At 50.1% G+C, this 22,503-nt stretch overlaps 1 protein-coding gene across 4 annotated transcripts in view; it reads right to left on the reverse strand.

Moving 5' to 3' along the window:
* SMYD3 (SET and MYND domain containing 3) overlaps positions 1-22,503 on the reverse strand; it is a 769,649-nt gene that overhangs the window by 161,446 nt on the left and 585,700 nt on the right. For all 4 annotated transcript variants that reach the window (XM_059412565.1, XM_059412567.1, XM_059412568.1 and 1 more), the window contains one exon: positions 4,763-4,850. In XM_059412565.1, the coding sequence (XP_059268548.1) occupies positions 4,763-4,850 (88 nt within the window). The remainder of the gene's footprint in view (positions 1-4,762; positions 4,851-22,503) is intronic.

The raw sequence follows: 22,503 nt of genomic DNA on the forward strand, positions 1-22,503 counted from the left end.
GAAGCCCGTTATTTCACACAGATGAGCTGCCTGAAAACATACTTGAGAAACAAAAACGGGTTAAGTGGCATCTCGGAGAAGCAAATTCTGTTTACGTCAACAAACCGTCTTCCGAGCAAGCCTGTACTTTGGGGGATTAAGCTTCCCAAAGAACCCTGCTTTCTTGGCGCTCCTCTCCAGATTCTCCTTAAAGCCCGTCGTGAAATGGTGCAGCTGCGTAGGAAACTGAACGACCGATGCGGTTAGCGCAGCCTGACCTGTGTACTGTGTTAGCTTCTGTTACAAAACCGATCTAGAATGGAAGAAACTTCAGACAGATTCCATTTTAAAACGGAGGAGCTCGTTTTTGCCCCTGGGTCATCCAAATCTTGGGCATATAGGAAGCCAAGTACACCACGCACAGGCACGAATGAGGGAAGCAACTTGAAGAAATACATCTCCACCGGGTCCTATTGAAGCTATTTTTTTTTTTTTTTTAATTGTAAAGCAAAAGGGATCAGGCCTATACTTAACCAAAAAAAAAAAGTATTCTTATTTTGAATCTCTGAAGTGGAAGATAATATGATATTAAGAACAGGGCTCAGGCATATCGACGGTGGACAGGGGGAAAGGATGCTTTAAAAAGGGGCACCTGGGTGGCAGGGCTGGTCAACGGTGAGAGTCGGGACTTGGGCTCAGGTCATGACCTCAGTCGTGAGATTAAGCCCCGAGTCCCGTGATGGGCTCTGCGCGCAGCATGGAGTCTGCTGGAGATGCTCTCTCGCCCTCTGCCCCTCCCCCTAGTCTCTTTCTCTCTTAAGTAAGTAAATCCCAAAGAAAAAACTAAAAAGACCCCGTACTCACTGATGAGCAACTCTGACTCTGATTCGCTGTGAGTCCCTAACTTCCTCTCACGCAGCCCTGGTGCCATTGCCCTTTTTTATTTTATTTATTTAGTTAGTTTTAAAGATTTCATTTATTTAGTTGAGAGAGAGAGAGAGTGCACAAGCAGGGGGAGGGACAAAGGGAGACGGAGAACCAGGCTCCCCGCTGAGTAGGGAGCCCAAGGTGGGGGCTGATCCCAGGACCCTGAGATCATGACCTCAGTGGACAGCAGACACCTAACGAATGAGCCACCCAGGTGCCCTGTGATCTGCCTTTTTTGGAACTGCTGCTCCTCCCTGCCCTCTTCCGGAGGCCGTCGGAGGACTGCGCACCTGCTGTAGGGAGCACGGACCCTGCCGTGAACACACCCGCCCCCCCCACCGCCCAGGTGAACACCGTGGAAGCGCAGCTGGAGGCCAGAGCGCGGGCACGTGGCGCGCACACACTTCCCATCTGCGCCGCTGCTGCTGGGGTGCCCTGTGTCGGGGGAAGTGCAGGCCCATCTGCCACCCTCCCCCCTTCAACCTGCACACCCCACACCCTGCCACATTGCACCAGAGCGAAAACGGCTGCAGATCTCAGAGGCAGCAGAAACGGCAGAGCCTTTGGCCGGAGCTAAAGCTGGATTTCAATCGGAGCTGCTTCTGTCATGGCTCAGATCTGAGGCTCTGAGGATGTCCCTGGAGCCCTTAATGCCACGTGGTCTCCGAGCACCACTAGGGGGAAGGAAAATGGTCCAGTGGACTGAACCCCCATCTACCCACGCCCCTCACCACCACCCAACCCAGTCTCTTCCCAATCAGTGCTACCCCCCACGCCCCGACCAAAGGCCCCTCCGTCTTTCACTGGTCCCCATTTGGCACACCCCCCCCGAAGCAACAGTGTGCTCCGGCTCCCCTTTATCTCCCCCCGTCAACATCCCCCCCTCCTAGCCTCCCTGCCACCCGGTGATGCTGCCTTCCAGAACGTTGGCAAACACTTGTAATAACCCAGTAAAGCTGCCTGTGGCAGTGGGAACTAGTGTCTCTATGAACCTCACGAGAAAAGTGTTTCTTTTCAGTGGGGGGGGGGGGGGGCCTGGAGGCACAGCACCTTACCCCCGAGGCAGGAATTCCTTGGTTAGATTCGTGAGCACCACAACGCACAGCCCAGGGCCTTTATTGCATGCTTCCTGTATACCACACTCTGTAATTTTAGGGTGAGTCTTGTCTCTGAGGAGTTGACTCTGGTCCCGGGCGAGGAGCATTTACTGAAGAAAAATTGAGTCGGTGACTTCTTTTGTATTCATCTGACATGTGTGGGTAAAGTGTGCCGAATGATCCCCAGAGGTTGGGGGGAGCAGTAGCTCCGGCAACGCACTGATTCTGTAACAGATTGCCGGCCTAACCTCTGTGGCTTTTCATTCCAGGATTAGGTACTGGACAAACTGTCAGGGGGAATGATGGCGTCTTATGCAACACGAGACATCTCTAGGGCAAGACTGTGCCTTATTTCACCATTGTGTTGCTTGACCTCCGTGACGACTCGTCTACTCATTTATATATGCTCTGACTCATCTGCAAGAGGTTTGAGGTGACAAGCCTTAGAAATGAAAACCAGATGTGATGATCTTCTGCAGCCACTGATAGGAATACATCTACTTTCTCCCCCGGCACGCTGGAAGGGACCGCATGCCAACTTCCCTCGGCAACCCTGGCAACTGTCTCCTGGCAAACGAGGCAGCCCTCTCCTATAAAACACCCCAGTGAGCAAAAAAATGGAATAATTTTAACTAAGAGGCTTTTCCCCCAAGTGGATGCTGACATTGTATTTGCTCAGAAATGCAGTCCCTGGCATTTGCTGGGTGTTGCATACGAGTTGTTCTGCTCCAGGGGGGAGCTGAGCTCTGGAGAGAAGCAGGGTGGAGAGCTTCCCTGAAGCAGACAGAAGGACAACCTTCTTTAACCTCCCAGGGTTGACCATTGTGCCTCTGATGTCCCTCTCGGACGCACGTGCCAAAGGGTGTTGATGTCTGGGAGCGTTGTGAGAGCAGGATGGTATGGACCAGAAGGTGGGCTGTACCCGGCAGAGCACTTGGCACAGAGTCCGTTTTCAGTGAAGCCTTGTCCCGCTGAGACCTGACTGTGGCTAGGTCATCCAGGGCCCCAATTCCACAGTAGGGGAGCCCAGAGAATGAGCCTGTTTCTCTGCAGTAGAATGGTTTTTTGAGCCCAAGAAGGCCCCCCTCTCCTTCCCAGAGCTGACTGTTTTCCCAGTATCTCCCATCTTGCCTACAGACAGGGTTTCAAACTCCATTTGGACCCTGGCCCCATGCCTCACAATTTATTTCAGTTTTTCTAGATCCTTCTTAATATGCCTTACGTCCAACCAGGCCCAAAACTCTGGATATGATCAGACTCACAGATCACCTTTCTCATTTCCTCGTCTCCATTAATGCAGCCCGAGATCGCAGGAGGTTTTTGAGGGGTTATATCATCCTCTTAAACTTGATTAAATTTTGCTGTGTACCAAAACCCTAAAATTGTTCCACATGTTCTGCTGCTAAGCTTGAGGTCTATTTACACACTTAAACTCTCTGACCCAAACAGAAGATTTTATATACATTCTTGTTGAATTTCGTCTGTTCAGATTCAGGCATCACTCAAGCCTTCAGGGGTCTTGAGCTCTGGATTCTATCCGCCCACCCTCTGCCATTCCCAACCTTTGGGAATCTGAAGCCCTTGGGCTCTGTATCTTCATTCAAGGCATAAAGTCAAAGGACCGAGGTGGGAACGGGGCACTCCAGAGTCACAGCGACCCCAGGCATCATTTTCTCAGGAGAGCCACTCAAGCATTTAGAAAGCTGTTTGGCCATGCTAGCATCGAGGATCGATTTCTTGACTGCTCTTAACTGGGCGTCTTCCTGAAATCCACATACAAACTTTACCAAAGAAATCCACGACTCTCCGGACTCACTTGCTCCTGGTGAGCCCACGCAGCAGGGCTGATCGTGGCTCCCTTTCCATTCTATTAGTAATCAGTTACAGATTGTTTACCCACACTGCAACAGACAGACAAAAAACAACCCACTGGCTTCAGATTTCAGAAGATCCCTTTTTCACCTTTAAAAACAAGACCAGTTTGTCCATCCACCTCTCCTACTCTGTACAACTCCTTAAGGAACACTATAGATAGAAACCTCATTTGCAGATGTTCTTACTGTCTGGGATCAGATTTTCCCCAAGGCATCTGAAGGACCTTTGTCATGTTTTTTGCTCAAATGATCTCCCCTACTGGAAGCGACCTCCCTCTAAGCCTCTGCCCATTCAAACCCTGTTCCTGATTTGGGCTACCTCTCTCCCAGTACATCAGTGTAGCCTCCCCCGAGGACCTGCAGCATAAGTGCTCTCTCCTTACTCTGAACTTTGACCTGCTTGTGGTCCTTACTATTTATGCCCAGAAAATTTATTGTGCAGCAACTCCCTCTGCCATGGTAGTTATGGTTGATTTAATATGAAACTTCTAGATCTGAGAGTCAATGATTTTAACTTTGAAGGAGTCTAAGTTATTTTTTCCTAGAGATGTAGGTTGTGGGAGGAAAGGAATACAGAAACCTGTTACCTAGTACAGTGCCTGTACACCATCTAGAGACTACTACTTACTGTCCTACTACTGGCATGAGTTTCGGTTACTATCTGAGGGTGGTGAGGTATTCATGTCGATCCTGCCATACTATGCCCAGCCATTACCTAGACTGTGGGCTGGGCTTTGGGATGCAGCCTGTGACCGTGAAACAGAATGAAACTCACTGGCTCATGCAGAGGTCAAACCATGGACTTGGCCTCATTAACACCAAGCTCTAACCAATAAAGAAGCGACAGTCCCAACAGTATGGTTCAATCCACAGGTAAAAGGATACTCCAATGTGCCTTCAGTTCTTCAATTTTTTTCAAGGATTCTTGAACTTCCTTCCACACCTGCTCATCACCGGTGAGCATATCAGCATCCTGTTCAGGCCCAAATGAAGAGAACAGAAAGGAAGACAAATTATTCAATTAATAAAATGGGCAAAGGAGAAAAAAACGGGCAAAGGATCTAAACAGACATTTCTCCAGAAAAGATATTCAAATGGCCAATAAGCACCTGGACAGATGCTCAACGTCATTAGCCATCATGGAAATGCAAATCAAAACCATAGAGAGGTATCACCTCACACCCCCCAGCCTGGCTTTAAAGATGTCAGAAAGACCGAGAATAACAAGTGTTGGCGAGGCTGTGGAGAATCCAAACTCTCCTGTGTTATTGGTAGCAACGTGAAATGCTGCAGGCACTTTGCAAAAACAGTCAGGCAGCATCTTAAAAAGTTAAACATGGAGTTACCATATCATTAAACAATTCCGCTCCTTAGATCCCCAAGAGAGAAAAACAAGTTCACCCAAAAACCTGTACATCAATGTTCACAGCAGCATAATTCTAGCAAATAAGGTGGAAACAGCCCAAATGCCCATCAAATAAATGGATAAACAAAATGTGATGTATCCATACAACGGAATATTACTGGCAGTGAAAAACAACAAAACACGGACGTCCCCTAAAAACACCGAGCTAAGTGCAAGAAGCCAGTCACAAAGGACCACATACTGTATGATTCCACTGAAATGAAGTGTTCAGAATAGGCAAATCCACAGAGACAGAAAGTCAGTTACTCATTGGCTACGGAGGGGAAGGGCGGGGAGAAGTGGGGGGGACTGCCGACAGGGATGGAGCTTCTTCTCGGGCCGATGGAAATGCCATCAAATCCACTGTGTACATGGTTCCACGACTCTGTGAATATACTATACTTCAGCTGGCGGCTTTGTATCATATGTGGATTGTATCTCGATATAGCTGAGATATATCAGGACGGGGAAGAGGGGCAAGAGAAAGAACCATTTGTTTGGAGACAGGTACTTGAATCAAAAACGTAGTTATCAATCAAAATGCATCTGGGAAAGAGTAAGAGGAGTACAATTACACCCATGCAAACGTACTGTGACTTCGGCAAAGACGTAAAAGAAGGAGGAGACGAGGAGGAGAAAGAGAATACCCAACAACTTAAAAAGCAATTCAAAACAAAACTGTGGGGGCACCTGGGTGGCTCAGTGGGTTAAGCCTCTGACTTCGGCGCGGGTCGTGATCCCAGAGTCCTGGGATCGAGCCCCGCATCGGGCATCGGGCTCTCTGCTCGGCAGGGAGCCTGCTTCCCTTCCTCTCTCTCTGCCTGCCTCTCTGCCTGCTTGTGATCTCTGTCTGTCAAATAAAACAACAACAACAACAACAACAAACTGTGAGTTATCATTTATTAAGCATGGTCCTCTGGTTTAGTAAGCAGGTCCTCTCCTTTTCTTGTGTGTCCACATTTTAAGAGCACCATAGCCACGCATGGCTGTAACCACCGTACTGGGTAGCCCAGATTCAGAACAGCTCTATCATCATAAAAGTTCTACTGGACAGCGCTGCTTGAAAGAGGCTAATCAAAGCATCAAAAACTGTCATCAGATGCCATTCAAAACCAGGTGTTTAATATTCATTAAGCTCTCAGTGGGTTTCAGGGAGAAGAACCATCCAAGGAAGCTGTATTAAATCATGGCCGAATCACGGTCAAGGGGAGGGAGGGCGGACTTTTTAAACTGCAGCAATCTCCCTGAAGATTTTTACATGCCTCCTAGGGGACGTTTATACAATGACTCGTGAGAACCACTGCCAGGGCAGGCCTGGGAGGAAGATACAGATCACTCTGGCATGGCAGGGCAGAGACAGAAGAGGGCCGCGGAGAGCCAGGGAAAAGAGATCCCAAGAACAGGGTGAGGCAGTGGGTGTGCACACGAGGAAACGTGGATGCTCGTGTCAGGCAGGGCGCCTGTGCGTAGCAGGGTTTTACAGGCTGGCCTATGAGTAACATCACAGGGTGGTTTTTTAAAGGACACTATAAATACACCCTACTTTGGGGGGGGCATTCTAAATAAGAACCCAGCTTTCTATACACAAGAGAGGGAAATGAAAGTTACTTGCTTTTCAAAAGGTAGACATGCATCTCCTAAGTGCCTTCCCTAAGTCCACACTCACCTCCCAAAGCCTCCATCCCACTGCCTCACTCTGAAGCAACTCCCCAGCACCTCCCAGAAAGAGCCTGTGTGTTAAACCTTGACAATCATGGCAGTTTAGGATGAAATCTTCCCTGTTTGTGCTTTACTCCTGGCGGCTCAAGCTCTAGGCAAGACATCTCACTTGTTAGACTCTACAGGAGGCAGATAACAGGCCCCCGCAGATGTCCATGTCCCAGTCCCCAGAACCTATACATACGTCTGGGTACGTAGCAAAGGGGAATCAGGTTGCCGGTGGGATTAAGACTGCTTGTCAGCTGATCTGAGAATAAGCAGCAGGTCCTGAACTCCCCAGGTGGGGCCCGTGGAATCACAAGTGTCTTTCAGAGCAGAAGGGGGAGGCGGAAGAAGAGGTCAGTGATGTAACTTGAGGACCCAACCTCACTGTCTGCTTAGAAGATGGAGGAAGGGACCCACAAACCAAGGAGCATAGGTGGCCTCCAGAAGCCAGCAGAGTCAAGGAAACAAACCCTGCCCTTCTGCCCCCTGCTAGGAGCCTCTACAAAGCAAGGTAGCCCCGCCAGGGACCCTCATTTTCACCCAGTGAGACCTGTCTCAGGCTTCTGACCTACAGGACTGTAAGGGAATAAATTTGTGTTGTTTCAAGCCACTGAGTTTGTGATCATCTGTTAGAGCAGCCATAGGAAACTACTATAGCCCACACCACACCCACTGTTCTTCTGGCCACTGGACCTTGGCATGTGCCCCTCCCTGCAGCTAAAATTAAGTCACCTGATGATCATCTATTCTCAAAGCATCTCCTGAGTACCTCCTGGGGCAATGTTCTAGACACTGAGAATAGAGCAGTAAAAAAAAAAAAAAAAAATCAGAGGGTTTACAATGAAGAGACAGGAGGAGCTTGGTATAACAGAAAACATACACACATGAAATAGATATTTATCAGAAGGAAAAGCAAGTGAACAGGAAAGGGGGAGAGGGAGTACTGGCCCCAGAGAGTTCCGTCTTAGGCAGGGTGATCGGGGAAAGCCTCACTGAGAAGATAATATCAGAGAGAGGTCAAGGGGTAGAAGGTAGGAACTCCAGGCAGAGAGGACAGCCAGTGCCCGGTGCTGAGCCAGGAGCTTGCCCCATGTTCCATAAACAGCAAAGAGACTGGTGTGGACAGAGTTCTTCCATTGCTGTTTGTGTACACGTTAGAGCTAAATATAGGTCCTCTGCTTTGATCCTGCCTCTCCGCGCACCTAGCACAGAGCACTGTATGGAACAAATGCCCAGTGAAACAGCTGTAGGATAGATCTGGAAGATGGAGGCTGCCATTTCTTTGGTCACAATCTGGATGTCCCTTGTACGGATTTCAATTACTCCTCACAACATCCTTGTAGGGCATCCATACCTCTAATGGCAAATGAGGCACAAGATACCTGCCCTACTCCTTAAGTATATGCCACAAACGTCCTTCTGTCGTAACTGCCAGAGGCAAGATTCAAATCCAAGTCCATCTGGCTTAACGGCTCAAGCTCTTTGCACTAACTTTTATGTTTTTTGTTTTGTTTTGTTTTTGTTGTTTTTTAAAATTTTTTTAAAGATATTATTCATTTATTTGACAGATCACAAGTAGGCAGAGAGGCAGGCAGAGAGAGAGAGAGAGGAGGAAGCAGGCTCCCTGCTGAGCAGAGAGCCCGATGCAGGACTCGATCCCAGGACCCTGAGATCATGACCTGAGCCGAAGGCAGAGGCTTAACCCACTGAGCCACCCAGGTGCCCCTAACTTTATGTTTTATTTGTGTTTGTTTCTGTCCTAGGCTTGCTCAAAAGGTAAGACAGGTCTGGGAAGTAGTGACTTCAAAATATCTTCAACTCATGGTTTCTATGATCTTCCTAATTCCTGCATTTGGAAAAGGACAGTAGATCCTCCAACATGAGGGGTGCGTGGGTGGCTCAGTCGGTTAGGCATCTGCCTTTGACTCAGATCATGATCCCGGAGTCCAGGGATCGAGCCCCGCATCGGGCTCCCTGCTCTGCCGGGAGCCTGCTTCTCTCTCTGCTCCTTCCCGTTGCTTGTGCTCGTGCTCTGTCCCTCTCTCCCTCTCTGTCTGAAATAAATAAATCTTTATAAAACAACAACAAACCATCAATTCCCTGCAATGTCTCACTATGATGAGAGGTCGTATTCCCTGCACCCTCGGGTTCCAGATTCACCTCGCTCCCACCCACTATCTTGTTCTGTTCTGTGACTTCTGGGACTCTCCCTACAGTAGGGTCTCTCTCCCCTCTCCCCTCAGCGGGAAGGGGCACATCCGATTCTGCGTGTCTGTGCTCCTATACATATGCATTCCTATATATATAGGACACGCATTCATAAACAGAGAAACAACGTAGGGAAGCATAATTTAAATCTTCTACTTTTTTCCATTTGCAAATGTAAGAGTTTATTATAGTGTGTTCCTTTCTACAGCCACTCGGGTATAAAGGTAGTAAATTTATAGCCTTATTTCATGATTTCTTATCCAAGCATATCAAAGAGACTTGCTCTCATTTAGGACAGTCATTTAGGAAAAAAATTCCTTTTTGAATTTCTGCTTTACTGTGAGAATGGGGCTCCAGGGGGTGAGCCCTGAAATTGGTTTCTGATAGGTGGAAACATTCATTTTACGCACATCTATATTTTTTTCCTTTTTAAAAAATCAGATGTGCTATTGTTGAGTTTTCTACCAATGATAAAAATAGTTCTGACTAGAGGCAGAGGGATTCCTGAGGCGTTCACTCAGCCAGGAAATGATGACGAGAAGGACACGCGGGCTCCAGCACCGACAGCACCTCTGCCCTGACGAGCTGGTGTCCCTTTGCAAGCCTTCCTCCTCCTGTCATCAGCTCCCCAAGCCGTGAAGGCAGCTGGTCCAACGCCCACCCCCATTCCTTCCACTTGACCACTCCCGGGGTGGAAGCAGCACAGAGCCACATTTGCTGTACCTCTGGTGACCTCTCTCTTGCGCACCTCCAGAAAAGTCTGTCAAGAGCTTGGCTTCATTTTAGACAAAAAACATGGCAATAGTTCATTTGAGGCCGACCTCTGTCCGCTGCTGTCAGGCCTTGGTAAGAATAAGTCTCCTGAGTCCCTCCCTTCCCTCTCTGGCCTCTTAGTCTCCTCTCCTCACCGCCTCCCCTGCCCCAGGTTCAAGTCCGTTCTCTCGATACTTGGTTCCTTCTTCCTCGCCCCCATTCCGTCCTCTCAGAGCCCGCCCCAAGTCTGGCACACCCCAGGCTCTATGACTGCCATGACACTCCTTCTCGAACTAGAATCCTTCTCCTCGGATTCTGGAAGGACCCGGACAGCAGGCTCTGTGCTTCCCTCGGGTCACCTCTTCTGTTCACTTCTTTGATCTTCTTCCCATTTGCCCCTTTGGAATGGGCCTCGAATGCCCTCCCTCCAGAAATCATGTCTTATGCTGCCCTCTGAGTTAACCCAGCCATCCTGAGCCACCGTGGCTACTCTGCACACCTCTCTTGACACCGATCTGTCCCTGATGGTCGGCTTTCCTGTGTCCCCAACAAGCCTCAGAACTTCTGGAGGGACCATGATCCGACCGGATCTGTGTCCCCCATGCCAGCACGATAGGTTATCCCGTATGTGTTTGGTGACCAAGGAAAGATGAGAGAGGAGTGATCTACGATCCACGGGTAACAGTATCACAAGAATAAAACACCTCGACTTCACCACAACAGGAAAGAGCCTCTCAACCAAGGAGACTGTGTGTTCCATGCTTGTATCTTGACTGGCTTCTGATATTTCTACAGCACGATCATGTGGGAAGGGGCAATATTTCCACCGCAGCTGCCCGAACCAGCTGAATGCCCAGATGTGGGTTTAGAAGATGATGTGAACTCTCTCCCCCACATAAGAAATCCCACACTCACTCGGGACCCCTGCTCCCTGACAACAGCATCACAGCGATTTGGGGGTGTCCTGTGTTGACTCTCCTGGCTTCATCCTGAGCCTCCCATTGCTCCCTTGGCCCAGAGGTCCCGAGTGGACCCATGATGCCATTTAAGTTCCCTCAGACATAGCTGTTCCATCAATACCCTAGTGCCGTTCCCTTACCCATTAAAAAACAAAACAAAACAAAAAGGCGCCAGATGACAGGAGATAAACTCACCATGACATCAAAGGGTCCCACTCAACACATCCCACTGAACTGGCCAAACACTTCCTTTGGGTTTCAGGGTAGGAAGCGTACCTGCCAGGTGCCAGTGGTGGATGGGAAATTTGAGTTTCTTAACAGGATAAGCTTGGGATCCGGCAAGGTGTCTCCCCTGGGGAAAGACCACCGGGCTCTATCAGGTTCCAACATCAGATGCAGCCATCCAGATTGATTTTGTCTCCGAGACACTTAAACAGACATGTTCACTCGGCTCACGAGCGCTGGACGCCGAAACTCTTGCTCTGAGCTAATTTCAGATGGTTTGCATTAAAAGGAAAAGGAGAAAGGCAAGCTGCTTTCCAGGACTTCCTGTTATCCAATCCTTTTGCAAAGTCTAATTAGATTGGACGGGAGGGAGAGAAGAATAGAATGGGAAATAAAATTACAGGACACTTACAGACTTTTCCAGTAATTCAATAATTCTAGAGTCTCAAAAGAAGGAAAGTGTTTTCTGTGTTTGGTTTTTAAGACAGAATGAGGTTCAAATACAGAGCCTGCACTTAAGAGAGAGACTTAAACTCATGAGGGGAACAAACATTTGCAGAGCCCTGACTGAGATACTCTGGTTCGTGGCGAATGGACTAGAACTAAGAGATTAATATACAACATCATTCAAAACCTTTATGATTCACAGGAAACATCTCTGCTGGAACCAGTTTCCAACTCCTTTGGCAAAAACAACTGAAAGCAATTCAGATTTAACTTGAGGGGGGAAAGTGGCTCTTTCATGAACTAGAAAAGCAGCGGTTAAAAATAGAGCATTCATTCTCCAAGCACAAAGCAGTCAATGGGCATTACGGATTGGGGAAGAAGGCAAAGGAAGGAATGTTTGCCACTTGAAGCACGTTCAACTTGCTGCATGTTCTAATTAGCAATTAACAAGTGACTGTACACAATAATTAGAACTCGGTGAGAGGAACACTGGCTTTAGAGTCATAAACTGTAGATCTGAGCTCCTGCACCTTAGTTGTATGACCTCAGCAAGCTAAGCCTCTTTGGTGGTAGCAACTCTTCGAGTGGCTCCTTTTCCTAACCCTCCTTTCGCACCCTCTAGAAGCACTAACATCATGAATGGCACCATACATAGTCTGAGTTCTCAATTTCTACATGGGCGGGGGCCCCTGGGGGTCTGACTGGAGTCTGCCTTGCTTGGTGGGAGGGAGAATAGCCTTTTTTAAAAAAATAAAGATTTGTTGGGACGCCTGGGTGGCTCAGTTGGTTAAGCCGCTGCCTTCGGCTCAGGTCGTGATCCCAGGGTCTTGGGATCGAGTCCCGCATCGGGCTCCTTCCTCAGCGGGGAGCCTGCTTCTCTCATAGCCTCTGCCTGCCTCTCTGCCTGCTGTGTGTACTCTCTCTCTCTCTATCTCTGGAAAATAAATAAAATCTTTAAAAAAAAAAAATAAAATAAAATAAAATAAAAAAAATAAAAAAATAAAGATTTGCTTATTTAGGGGCACTTGGGTGGCTTAGTTGGTTAACCATCTGCCTTTGGCTCAGGTCGTGATTTCGGGGTCCTGGGATCGAGCCCTGGGTCGGGCTCCCTGCTCAGCGGGAAGCCTGCTCCTCTCACTGCCTGCCATTCCCCCTGCTCGTGCTCGCTCTCTCTCTCTCTCTCTCTGACAAATAAATAAAATCTTTAAAAAAAAATTTGTTAAGCATGAGCAGGGGGAGGGCCAGAGGGAGAGACAGAAAAAGAAACAAGCTTCCAGCTGAGTGCAGAGCTGGATGTGGGGCTCAATCCCAGGACCCCAAGATCAAGACCTGACCTGAAATTGAGTTGGATTCTTCATTGACTGAGCCATGCAGGCACCCCAAGGCCAGTCTTAGTCTAACAGAGCATACGAAATCACATCCTCTTCCCTCTCCCTGGAAGCTTCTTGCTCAATGGAGCCATCTACACAAGCCTCCCCCTCTTCCAAGAAGCAGACCGAATGGCCTCTGACTCCAACCGGCACGTTCCACTGAGCTCCATGACGACTACAGCCATGGGAAGAGGCTGATGCAGGTGCCAGGGAGTCGTCCAGCTGCTGTGAGTGGTCGCCAGATGAAATTAAATCACCTTTCAAAGGTTATTTTCTTCCTCGACTTCAGGGAATGGCATGATCTCAAGGCCTACAAGCAGGATGCAGCGGGACTGTACATCCCGTGTCCTCACCAGCGCCCGGAGCTCCAGCCTCCCAGCCCTCCCAGAGCTCGGGGCAAATGTCCTCTGGCCAGGGTGGCCAGCCTTCTCCAGAGCTGCTCCCGCCACTACCTTGGGTCCAGCTGAGGAGCACTAGGGCAACGGGGGGCACTAACCCAGCCCAAATAAGCTCCTGTTGAGGGGGTCTCACGGAGCACCCCAAGCCTCTTGCAGCAGTGTTCCACTGAAGCCCCGTTTTGGTTTCTGTCCCCACAGCAGCTGCCCACACCAGCCAGTGCCCACGAAACGTGGCTTCCCAGATAGAAACAGGACTGAACTGCAACGACAAACTTCCCCCAGACCACCCACCCGGACCAACCACAGGTTCAAGGTTAAATCTTCAGGTACACAGAACTGCCAGAAGGGGAGTGGCACCTTCACCGCTTCCAGGAAAGCGACAACAGCCCTGGGTGAGGCGAGAACGTCTAGAACCACTAACGGCCTTTTTCAACAACTTCCCTCTGTTCTGGGTACACTCATCCCAGGGACTAAAGCTCGTTCTCCGCGAAATAAGCTCCTTCGTGTGTAAAATCAGGTCAATTTAGGGCAAATAAAAACCAGTTGGCATTCACACACCGGGGGCAATGGGAGAGCCCAGCCAGGTCTGCGGGCTTGCCGGAAATCTGCCTATAGTGCAGCACTTTGTGGAAAACACGCGTGATGGGCCGATGTGCGAATGCAGTGAAACATTACACAGAGACAGGAAGGAGATCATTCCCTGCAGCCGCCTCACCAGCTGGAAAGATGTGTTCCTGAGGGTTCATAATGGGGCTTATGTGAAGCAGGAGCTCCAGCCTGGAAAGTGCATTCAAGCAAATGCTTTCCGTGTCTGTACAGAGACAATCAAAGGGACGGCTGTGCGGCTGTGAACCCGCAAACTCCTAGCAGGGGCCCGCCAGCCTAGCGTAAACGAGGGTTGAGCCTCCGGGGGGGGGGAGGCCAAGATTTTACATGAAAAATTATTCTAATAGCAACAGTCATTGAGATAAAATATACCCACAAATTTCAGGGCAGGTTTTCTTCTTTTTAAGATTTTATTTATTCATTCGAGAGAGAAAGAGAGCACAAGCAGGGGGTAAGGGCAGTGGGAGAGAAAATCTCAAGCAGACTCTGTGTCAAATGCAAAGCCTGACACGGGGCTTGATCTCATGACTCTGAGATCCTGACCGGAGCCAAATCCAGAGTCAGACGCCCAGATGACTGCACCACCCAGGCACCCCGGGGCGGGTTTTGTTTTAATGGAGATGTGAGCCAAGCTCTCACGGCCTCCAACCCGCCACACGTCCATCTCTTGCTTTTCCTCGTTTGGGAGGAAAACAGGACGTTTCCTGCAAACGGGAAAATGCTTTCTGTGGCGGCACAGCAGATTCCCATTAGGTGTGAGGGCCAACACTCTGATAGCAAGGGTTAGGATAACCTCCACATGGTTCCTCCTGAGACATTTAAAAAACAGGAATGAACAACAGCGTGATCTGGGCTCAGTGTTCCCAGCACACGCGGGCGAGTGACAGGCAACACCAGGAAAATGGAAGTCGGGAGGCTGGAGCCCCCCAATCCGCGACTAACAACGCCTCCCGGCTCAGCCTCCCAGGTGAGCACCTGATGACGGTTACCATGGAGACGGAAACTAATCATTCCACTCCATTAGTCACCTATGTAGTCGGGGTCTGCTGTGCGTGAGGACAGACCTGAAATTCGGAAGCAGAGAGACTCTGGAATTTGTGTTCGTGCAACAAATGGCAGACACCTTCATTCTCTGTCTGCCTTCCTTCCTTCTATTTTAAGCCGAGTTTTCTCAGGTGGGAAGGGCACCAGTCAGAGCCCAGAGAGTATGCAGAGGACAGGACAAAGACGGCCCCTCGCCCCGAGTGCTCTCTGCCAAGCCGAGGCTCTGACAATGACTGCTGAATCCACACATTCCTCCACCGCTTGTATGTACGGTGATTCTAGTGGGCAACATTCCAGACTCCCAAGAACACGGGATTTGCTTATCTGCTAAAGCAAGCACATCAGATCCCTTCATCGGTGGTCCCAAGTCCAGGGAAGAGCTTAGTTGGGATCCAGGACAGAGGCCCACACATGGTTTTTTCAGAGATAATCCTCAGGGCGACCAAAGGAAAGTATTTAATGTGACATCAGAATCTGTCCCTTCTCATCAGTTAATGCGATTTCCGGTCACCTCCCCGGCCCTCCTCAGAGCTGGCTTGCACAAACTCCCCCGTTCCTCTCGCCTTGTAAGGCACGGAGATCCTCGGACCATGAACCAAACAAGCAAAAAGTTCAGAAAGGAATCTGTTCCAATTGGAGGGGTAGAATTATCTGTCGTATCTCAGTCATATTTTCAAAAGGAGAGAGCCCAGAATTGCATTCGTCTCTCCATGGAGAAAAGCCAGTGTGCTTCCAATTATTCAAAATAATTCTGTAGTCCGTGAATGAGTCTGTGCAAAGGTCTGTTCCTGGAAGCTCGGGGGTAGGGCACTGTGGCGGGGGAATCACTCATGGGCTGAGGGCCTGTCAGGGGAAGCGCTCCTTCCAAGGTCCCGGGATGGGGGGATAGGGGAGGAGAGAGGAGATGACCTGATTCCATGGCTCAGCTCTTTTCTGCCCCCATCAGAGACCCCCCTGCACAAAACTACCAGGACTCGGATGCTCTTTCCTGGCCACTCTGCTCCCTCTGGAGATGCACGGCTGGCGGAGCGCACCAGGAGCTTTCACGCTGGCGTCTCCCCAACGGAAAGCACATGTCTGCGTTTTATATTCCAGGAAACTCCAATCTGGCCCTTGGCCAGGGAACCTCTTTATAATGTCAAAGATAAAAGCACTGGCCACATTTGGCACCCTGCCCTACCCTCCATTCTCTCGTAACCATCTCCTAAACCAAGAATGCATTACTGCTCACAGGGCCTTCCAGACAAAGGTCTGGGGGAGCTTCATAAACATCCCCAGATGACGATCCGAGGTGTCCGACAGCCCAGGAAGAGACAGAGGTACAGAGAAGGGTAAGGGAATTCGCAGAGGCCATGCTAGAAATCACGGGGAGACCGGGAATTGAGGTGCTCAAGTATGTTCCCCAAATACGCCTGCTCCTGCTCAGGGAACCGCCAGGGTCATGGGCATCGTCCGTGAGACCCTGGCATGCCGCCAGCAGCGAATCTCAAATCTGCCTCAAAGAGTAGAAGTACAGATGCAATCTGGGCACTAATGTCTGACAAGGTCCTTATCCAATTTCCATTTCCAAAATGGCATTCTGGGTAGACGAGGGGGCATAATTCTCTCTTCTCATACCCCTGGACCCAGGGAAAGCTATGATGCCAGCCATGGAGGGTTTATGAAATCATTAGCTGTTAATCAGGTTTTATTTTCTTTTTGAGTCATACTTTGTGGGTCAAAAGTATAAAGCCCAGCTGTTTTCCTTTAACGTTTCTTTTTTTTTTTTTTTTTAGATTTTTTTTTTTTATTTGAGAGAGAGAGCAGAGTGAGACAGCAAATGGAGTGAGGTGGGGGAAGCAGCAGAGGGAGGGGGAGAAGCAGGGTCCCCGATAAGCAGAGAGCCCGACATGGGACTCGATCCCAGGACCCCAGGAACATGACCTGAGCTGAAGGTAGACACTTAACCCACTGAGCCACCCAGGCGCCCCTTCCTTTAACATTTCTGTTTTACAGTCTGTTTAACTTTCTAGATTCTGTGAGAATAGGATTCTAATATTAGTAAATGCTTATCATCAATTAGAATAGGCAAGGATTTCTTTTCTGGAAGTAAACAAATATGAAAATATTTCCATCTTTGTGCAAGAGTAGACTGTTTTTTGTCACCAGTGGGCGCTGAACTACTTTGGGATATGCCCTTTTTCACAGAGCTCAGAGGCTTTTGTTTGCTCTAGGGGGCTAGAGTGTGCTGCCTTGCTTCCCAGCCTGCCAAGAACAGACCCACCTGTCCCCCCATCCACATGGGGAACGTGCTCTAGGGGATCCCTTCAGACTCAGACCTATCAGCTTCTGTCCCGTTGGTTCTCTTCCCTGCTGTCAGGGTGCGATGCAGTGGGTGCATTTCACAATCACCGGGACAGCGTCCAAAAACACAAGGACCCAGATCCCATCGAGGCAAATGACAGCAGCAGCTCTGGGGGGCGGCCGGGGATCTAGATCTTTCGCAAGCTCACCGGGTCATACTAACGCACAGTCCGGAATGAGGACCAGGGCCTGCCTCCTCCACCACTTCTAATGTCTGTGATCACACTGTCACTTCTTATGTCAACACCCTGAAGATTTGTCACAAGCACTTAATGGTTTAGGTTTTCTTCCTGTCTCCTCAACCTACAATTACAACTCCCATGCTCTCTGCGTTTGCGCAAATTAGTTTATTCGTTTAAGACACAAGAAGCGATCAAGTCCACAGCGCTATTAGTACAGGGCTCTTGAGACTGTCTTCAGGCCAGTGTGCACTGACATCTCCCTACACACACGGGGCTAGGCATCGGAACTGCAAAGATGTAGGTGAGACCAGCCTGGCCTCAAGGGGCTTACGGTCACAGTTCAAAGAGCAACCTACACAGATCATTTCTGGATGTTACATGTGACAAGAGACAAGCCCTGGGGCTCTGGGAGGGAGCACAGAGGCAGCATCCTTTCCTAGGCAGCTAGGGCTCCGCCAAGTGTCCCAGGAAGGATGATGTCTGGGATCCATCATGAAGACTCTGGAAGTCTTAGCCAAGAGGCAAAGGGCGGGAGACAGCAGGAGAAGTGAGGGGGAGGGGGACAAGCTATGTGGGGCGCGGGTGATGATGTGGAGGGTGGGTGGTGCCCCTCGGTCCTCTGTGGCCCTACTGGGTGTGCAGCTACTGCTGTTTGGACTAAGATACTTTTGGCGGGAGCACGGGTGCCTACTGGGGACTTACTTCAGAATATACCCCCCCCCCGACCTGTAAACAAAATGCTGAATCAAGCCATGAAGAGAGGGACAGGGAAGAAAGCAAGGGTCTTGAGATGCGGTTGAGGAGCAGGGAGGAGGTCCCGAGAAAGGCTGAACTTGATCCTGGATGGGCAATGGAGACATGGAAGGCGCTTCGGTAGAAACCAACCGTAGAAACGGCGTTGCTCAAATGTCTGTGTGGAAATCCACTGAAGAGTGGGGGGACTGCAGGCAGGAAGCAAGGTGGATGTTTCAAGAGTCCAGACAAGAGGATGTGCACCCAGAAAAGGCAACGACTTGGGGACAGGGACGGGAGGAAGAAGCCCATTTGAGAGAACTTGAGATGGCGCCGGCTTCGGGGGGACACTGGAGTGAGTGCCGAGGAGTATCAGACTCTGTGCCTGGGCGCACGACGAGGACTGCAGAGGGCACAAAGAAGGTGTTTAGGACACTTTCAGTTCCTGACTGGGAACTGCGCCCAACACCCAGCCCATCGCGAGAGGGAAATGGGAAAGCAGAGCCAGCAGCCGAGCAAAGGCGAGAAGCACGGACTCGGGAGTCAGGGTCGGGACGCCGAATCTAAAGACGTGCGTGTTCGGGAAGCCCCCCCCCCCCCCCCCCCCCCCCCCCCCCGGGGCCCCCCCCCCCCGAGGGTGGGGGGGGAGGGGGGGGGGGGGGGGAGGGCTGGCCGGGGGGGGCGGGGCGGCGGGCACCCAAAAACAGCGGGGGGCGGGGGGCCCCCCCCCCCCCCCCCCCCCCGGCCAGGAGAGCCGGCGCCAGCACTCGAGGAGCTGAGCAGGAGAAGGGGAGGAGGCGCAAGAGCTAGGATGGGGGCATCGGGCTCACTGGCATTGGAAGGGGACAGTCTCTGAGGTGGTGACGGGAAGGCCATCGGGGAGAGAAGAGAAGAGAAAACAAGGAGACATTATGCGCATAGATGACTCTCTCAGGGGCTTTCACAAATTCAAGAAAAGGAAACAGTGGGTAGAAGCAAAAGCAGCTGCTTCCAAATCCTGGAAGAGAGCGTGTTCACGCTGCAGGGAAAGACGCCGAGTCGAGGGAGAGCCCGGGCGCTGGCTGGAGGAGCCAGGCCACCGAGCAGTGGGCTGGGGTCATAAGCATGGGTGGCAGTGACACTGGGCTCTGCGACAGGCAGGCGGCCTACGGAGGGGTGGGAAGCCAAGGGACCATGTGTTTGACAGGAGCACGATTTCTGTGCCTCCCGAAATCAGGAGGAGGGGGCAGTCATGAAAGCTGCAAAAGCTGGGGGAGAAGGGGACGGGAAGGGGCACCTGAGGACACGCAGGGCAGCTCAGCGAGGGGGCAGGCCAGCTGCGGGGGAGGCCAGCAGCGGCCCAGCGTCCACCTACAGGACCTGTGATGCTCTCGGGCACGACTCCATGTGACGGTGCTGGAACAGAAAAGCAGGAACCACCAGGAAGCCCGCACACATGTCTCGGTCTTATGAAGCCCATGACAGATTTTAGAACAACCTGCCCATCTCTCTGCCCCCGCTTCCAATGCATTTTTGGTTTTGGCTTTGTAACAAAGCAACTGCAGTCTTGATAATGAGGACACAGTCATCATTAATCCATGATGAAACACTGCAAGGGCACCAGTCCACCTTCTTAGAAAAAGATCGGAGAACAGGACGGTTAAGGGCTGTTAAGCCTTCCCAGCCAGAAGCAAGACGAGAGGATGGACTGAGAGCGTGTATAGAAAGTTCTTGGCACACCAGCCAGCTCATAGGAACTGCTGCACATGAGCTATATTGTCACAGAAGGCGAGACCCGGAGCAGACAACACAAGGACATTCACAAAGGAGAAGCAGTAGTCTCAGGACAGTGTGAGAAGGCTTAGGAAAAACTGTTCTAGTGAATTCTAGTGCTCCTCGAGCAAGGAAGCATGCACGGGAGGGAAGCATTTACTGCTCGGAGGAAGTAGTGAGAGATCACGGGGGAACAGAAAGAACAGAGATACATGGTTCTTAGGGTTTTTTTTTTTTTTCCTTTTTCTTTCTCCCAAACTGATTCAAAAATAGAACAGAGAAGAACCCGGCATTTTAGAAAAGGTCCCAGGTTTAATTCCAGATGAACTATATCCCAGGGTCATCAAAGAACTCTGCAAGGCGGCCAGGAAACCACGATTATTCCTCTCTGCAGAACTGAGAGAAAGGGAGCGACAGCGGAAGCCCAAAGAGGTGGCAGACTGAGTCCCAAGAAGAGAGCAAAAACAGAGGTCCGCACAATGGCAGCCTTCCGTCAGATAACCAACTGCCCATCTCTGGCTAAAGCTTGCTGTGGCTTAAAAAGGTAAAGTGTATCCACTAGAGATAGCATGGCAGCATCTAGAACAAACCTTGGCAACAGATGCTCATTTTTTCAAAAAGACTACATAGATCTACAGTTAAGAGCAGTGTACTGTAAACTTAAATGTTCGCTAAGGCGCTCCTGGGGGGCTCAGTTGGTGAAGCGTCTGCCTTCAGCTCAGGTCATGATCCCAGTGTCCTGGGACGGCCGCATTGGGCTCCCTGCTCAGTGGGGGGTCTGCTTCCTCTTCTCCCTCTGCCCCTCCCCCCACACTCATGCTCTATCTCTCTCAAATATATAAATAAAATCTTTTTAAAAAATACGCTAAGAGGGTAGATCTTACCAGATCTTTTTGGGACCAGATCTTAAGTATTCTCGTCACAAAAAAATGAAATAATAAAGAGCATAGAAGAAAACTTCTGGAAGCGATGGGTAGATTTCCAGCATAGCTTGTGCCGATGGCTACCAGCATGCGTACCAACTTCCAAAGCCATCACACGACACACACTGAATACATACGGCCATCTGCAGGCCCGTCACAGCACGGTAAAGTGGTTTAAAAAAAGGCAGTCTGGTTAGGGTGTATCGACTCGGGGCTGACTAAACAGCCAAGCGTTTCTCGGGACTGACTGATGTCAAGCCCAGACCACGGCTTGGTGGGAATCGGTGGGGCTGAGTCTCAGAGGGCAGGCCAGGAGAGGCATGAACAATCACACCACTTAGGAAAGGTTTGTTGTACTAATTGTTTTCACTGCTTTATCTCACTGCTGAGATTCAAAGAAACCGAATGAAAGTAAAAACCATTTCAGTCCCTCCTCTATAGATGACCAGACGGCAGCTGGGAAGGATGACAAACATCTTCCAGTTCAAGTAGCTAGAAAGTGGGGGCGACGGATTTGAGCCCCTGGTTCCGTAATCCAAAAGCCACTGTGAACACTCAAGAGCCAGAGACCAGAATAAGGAACCGATTTACTTTTTGTTGCTCCACGGGGCAGAAGGAGACTCTCAGGAAGTTAAAAGAGGCAGTTTTAGCTCATGAGACTAATGAACTTTGCAATCGTGCTGCCTGAGAGCGGAATGGGTGGGTCTACTCAAAGTGAGTGTCCAGAGCTTTCATTCTCCACTGAGATGTTGACACGGAGCAGGGACACCCACCTAGCAGGGATAGGACAGGAGGGTTCTGCCCTGGCTGCTCTGACCTCTCTGCGTCCCTATGAGATATGCAGACATCTGACTAGAGAATGGCAATAATATTTATGCTCTTGACCAGATCAAGAAGCTCACCAATCTAGGTACACGACCAAGCCCATGTGACTCAAGTCTGGGTTCACAAACGCTGGAGGAGAGAGAAATGCTAGGAGCATGAATCTTCCAAGATGACAACTGGGACTAGACATCCCATCTTTGCACGGGGTGGTTTACAGGTGGGTCTGTAAGTCTCAGTGTAAGGAAGCTGGGGTAGGTCCTGTTTGGAGGAGAAGACAAGAATATTCCCGATGGTCCCCTGTTTGAATGATTACGAAACTGCTTATGAACAAAAGTCATCTTCAAGCTTCCAGTAATATAGTTACTTGGCAGATCCTATAGGGCTTAACTTGATGCTAGGCTTAATTTACCCAATCACGCAACACAAATTTATTAAGCACCATAATTGCTCCGGAAGCACTTTGTGGCCACTGAAGACACGACAGAAAACGAGACTGGGAAGGTCATCCCTACTTTTTTAGCAAGTAAGCCAACAGGCAACGGCCAGTAATGACGTGTAATAATTGTTTGTGCTGCAGTGGAGAGAGGAACAGGGAGAGAGACACCTGCTTGCCCAGGGTGGTCAAGGGCGGCTCCCTAAGGAGGCGATAAAGAGCCGGGCAAACACAAGCTACAGAAAGACTGTTCCAGGCAGAAGGAAGCCAAGTGCAAGGACCCCAGGGCAGGAAAGAGTTTGGTGTGTCCCAGGCAC

This window comes from Mustela nigripes, chromosome 10 (genome assembly GCF_022355385.1).
Source record: "Mustela nigripes isolate SB6536 chromosome 10, MUSNIG.SB6536, whole genome shotgun sequence".
NCBI lineage: Eukaryota > Metazoa > Chordata > Mammalia > Carnivora > Mustelidae > Mustela > Mustela nigripes.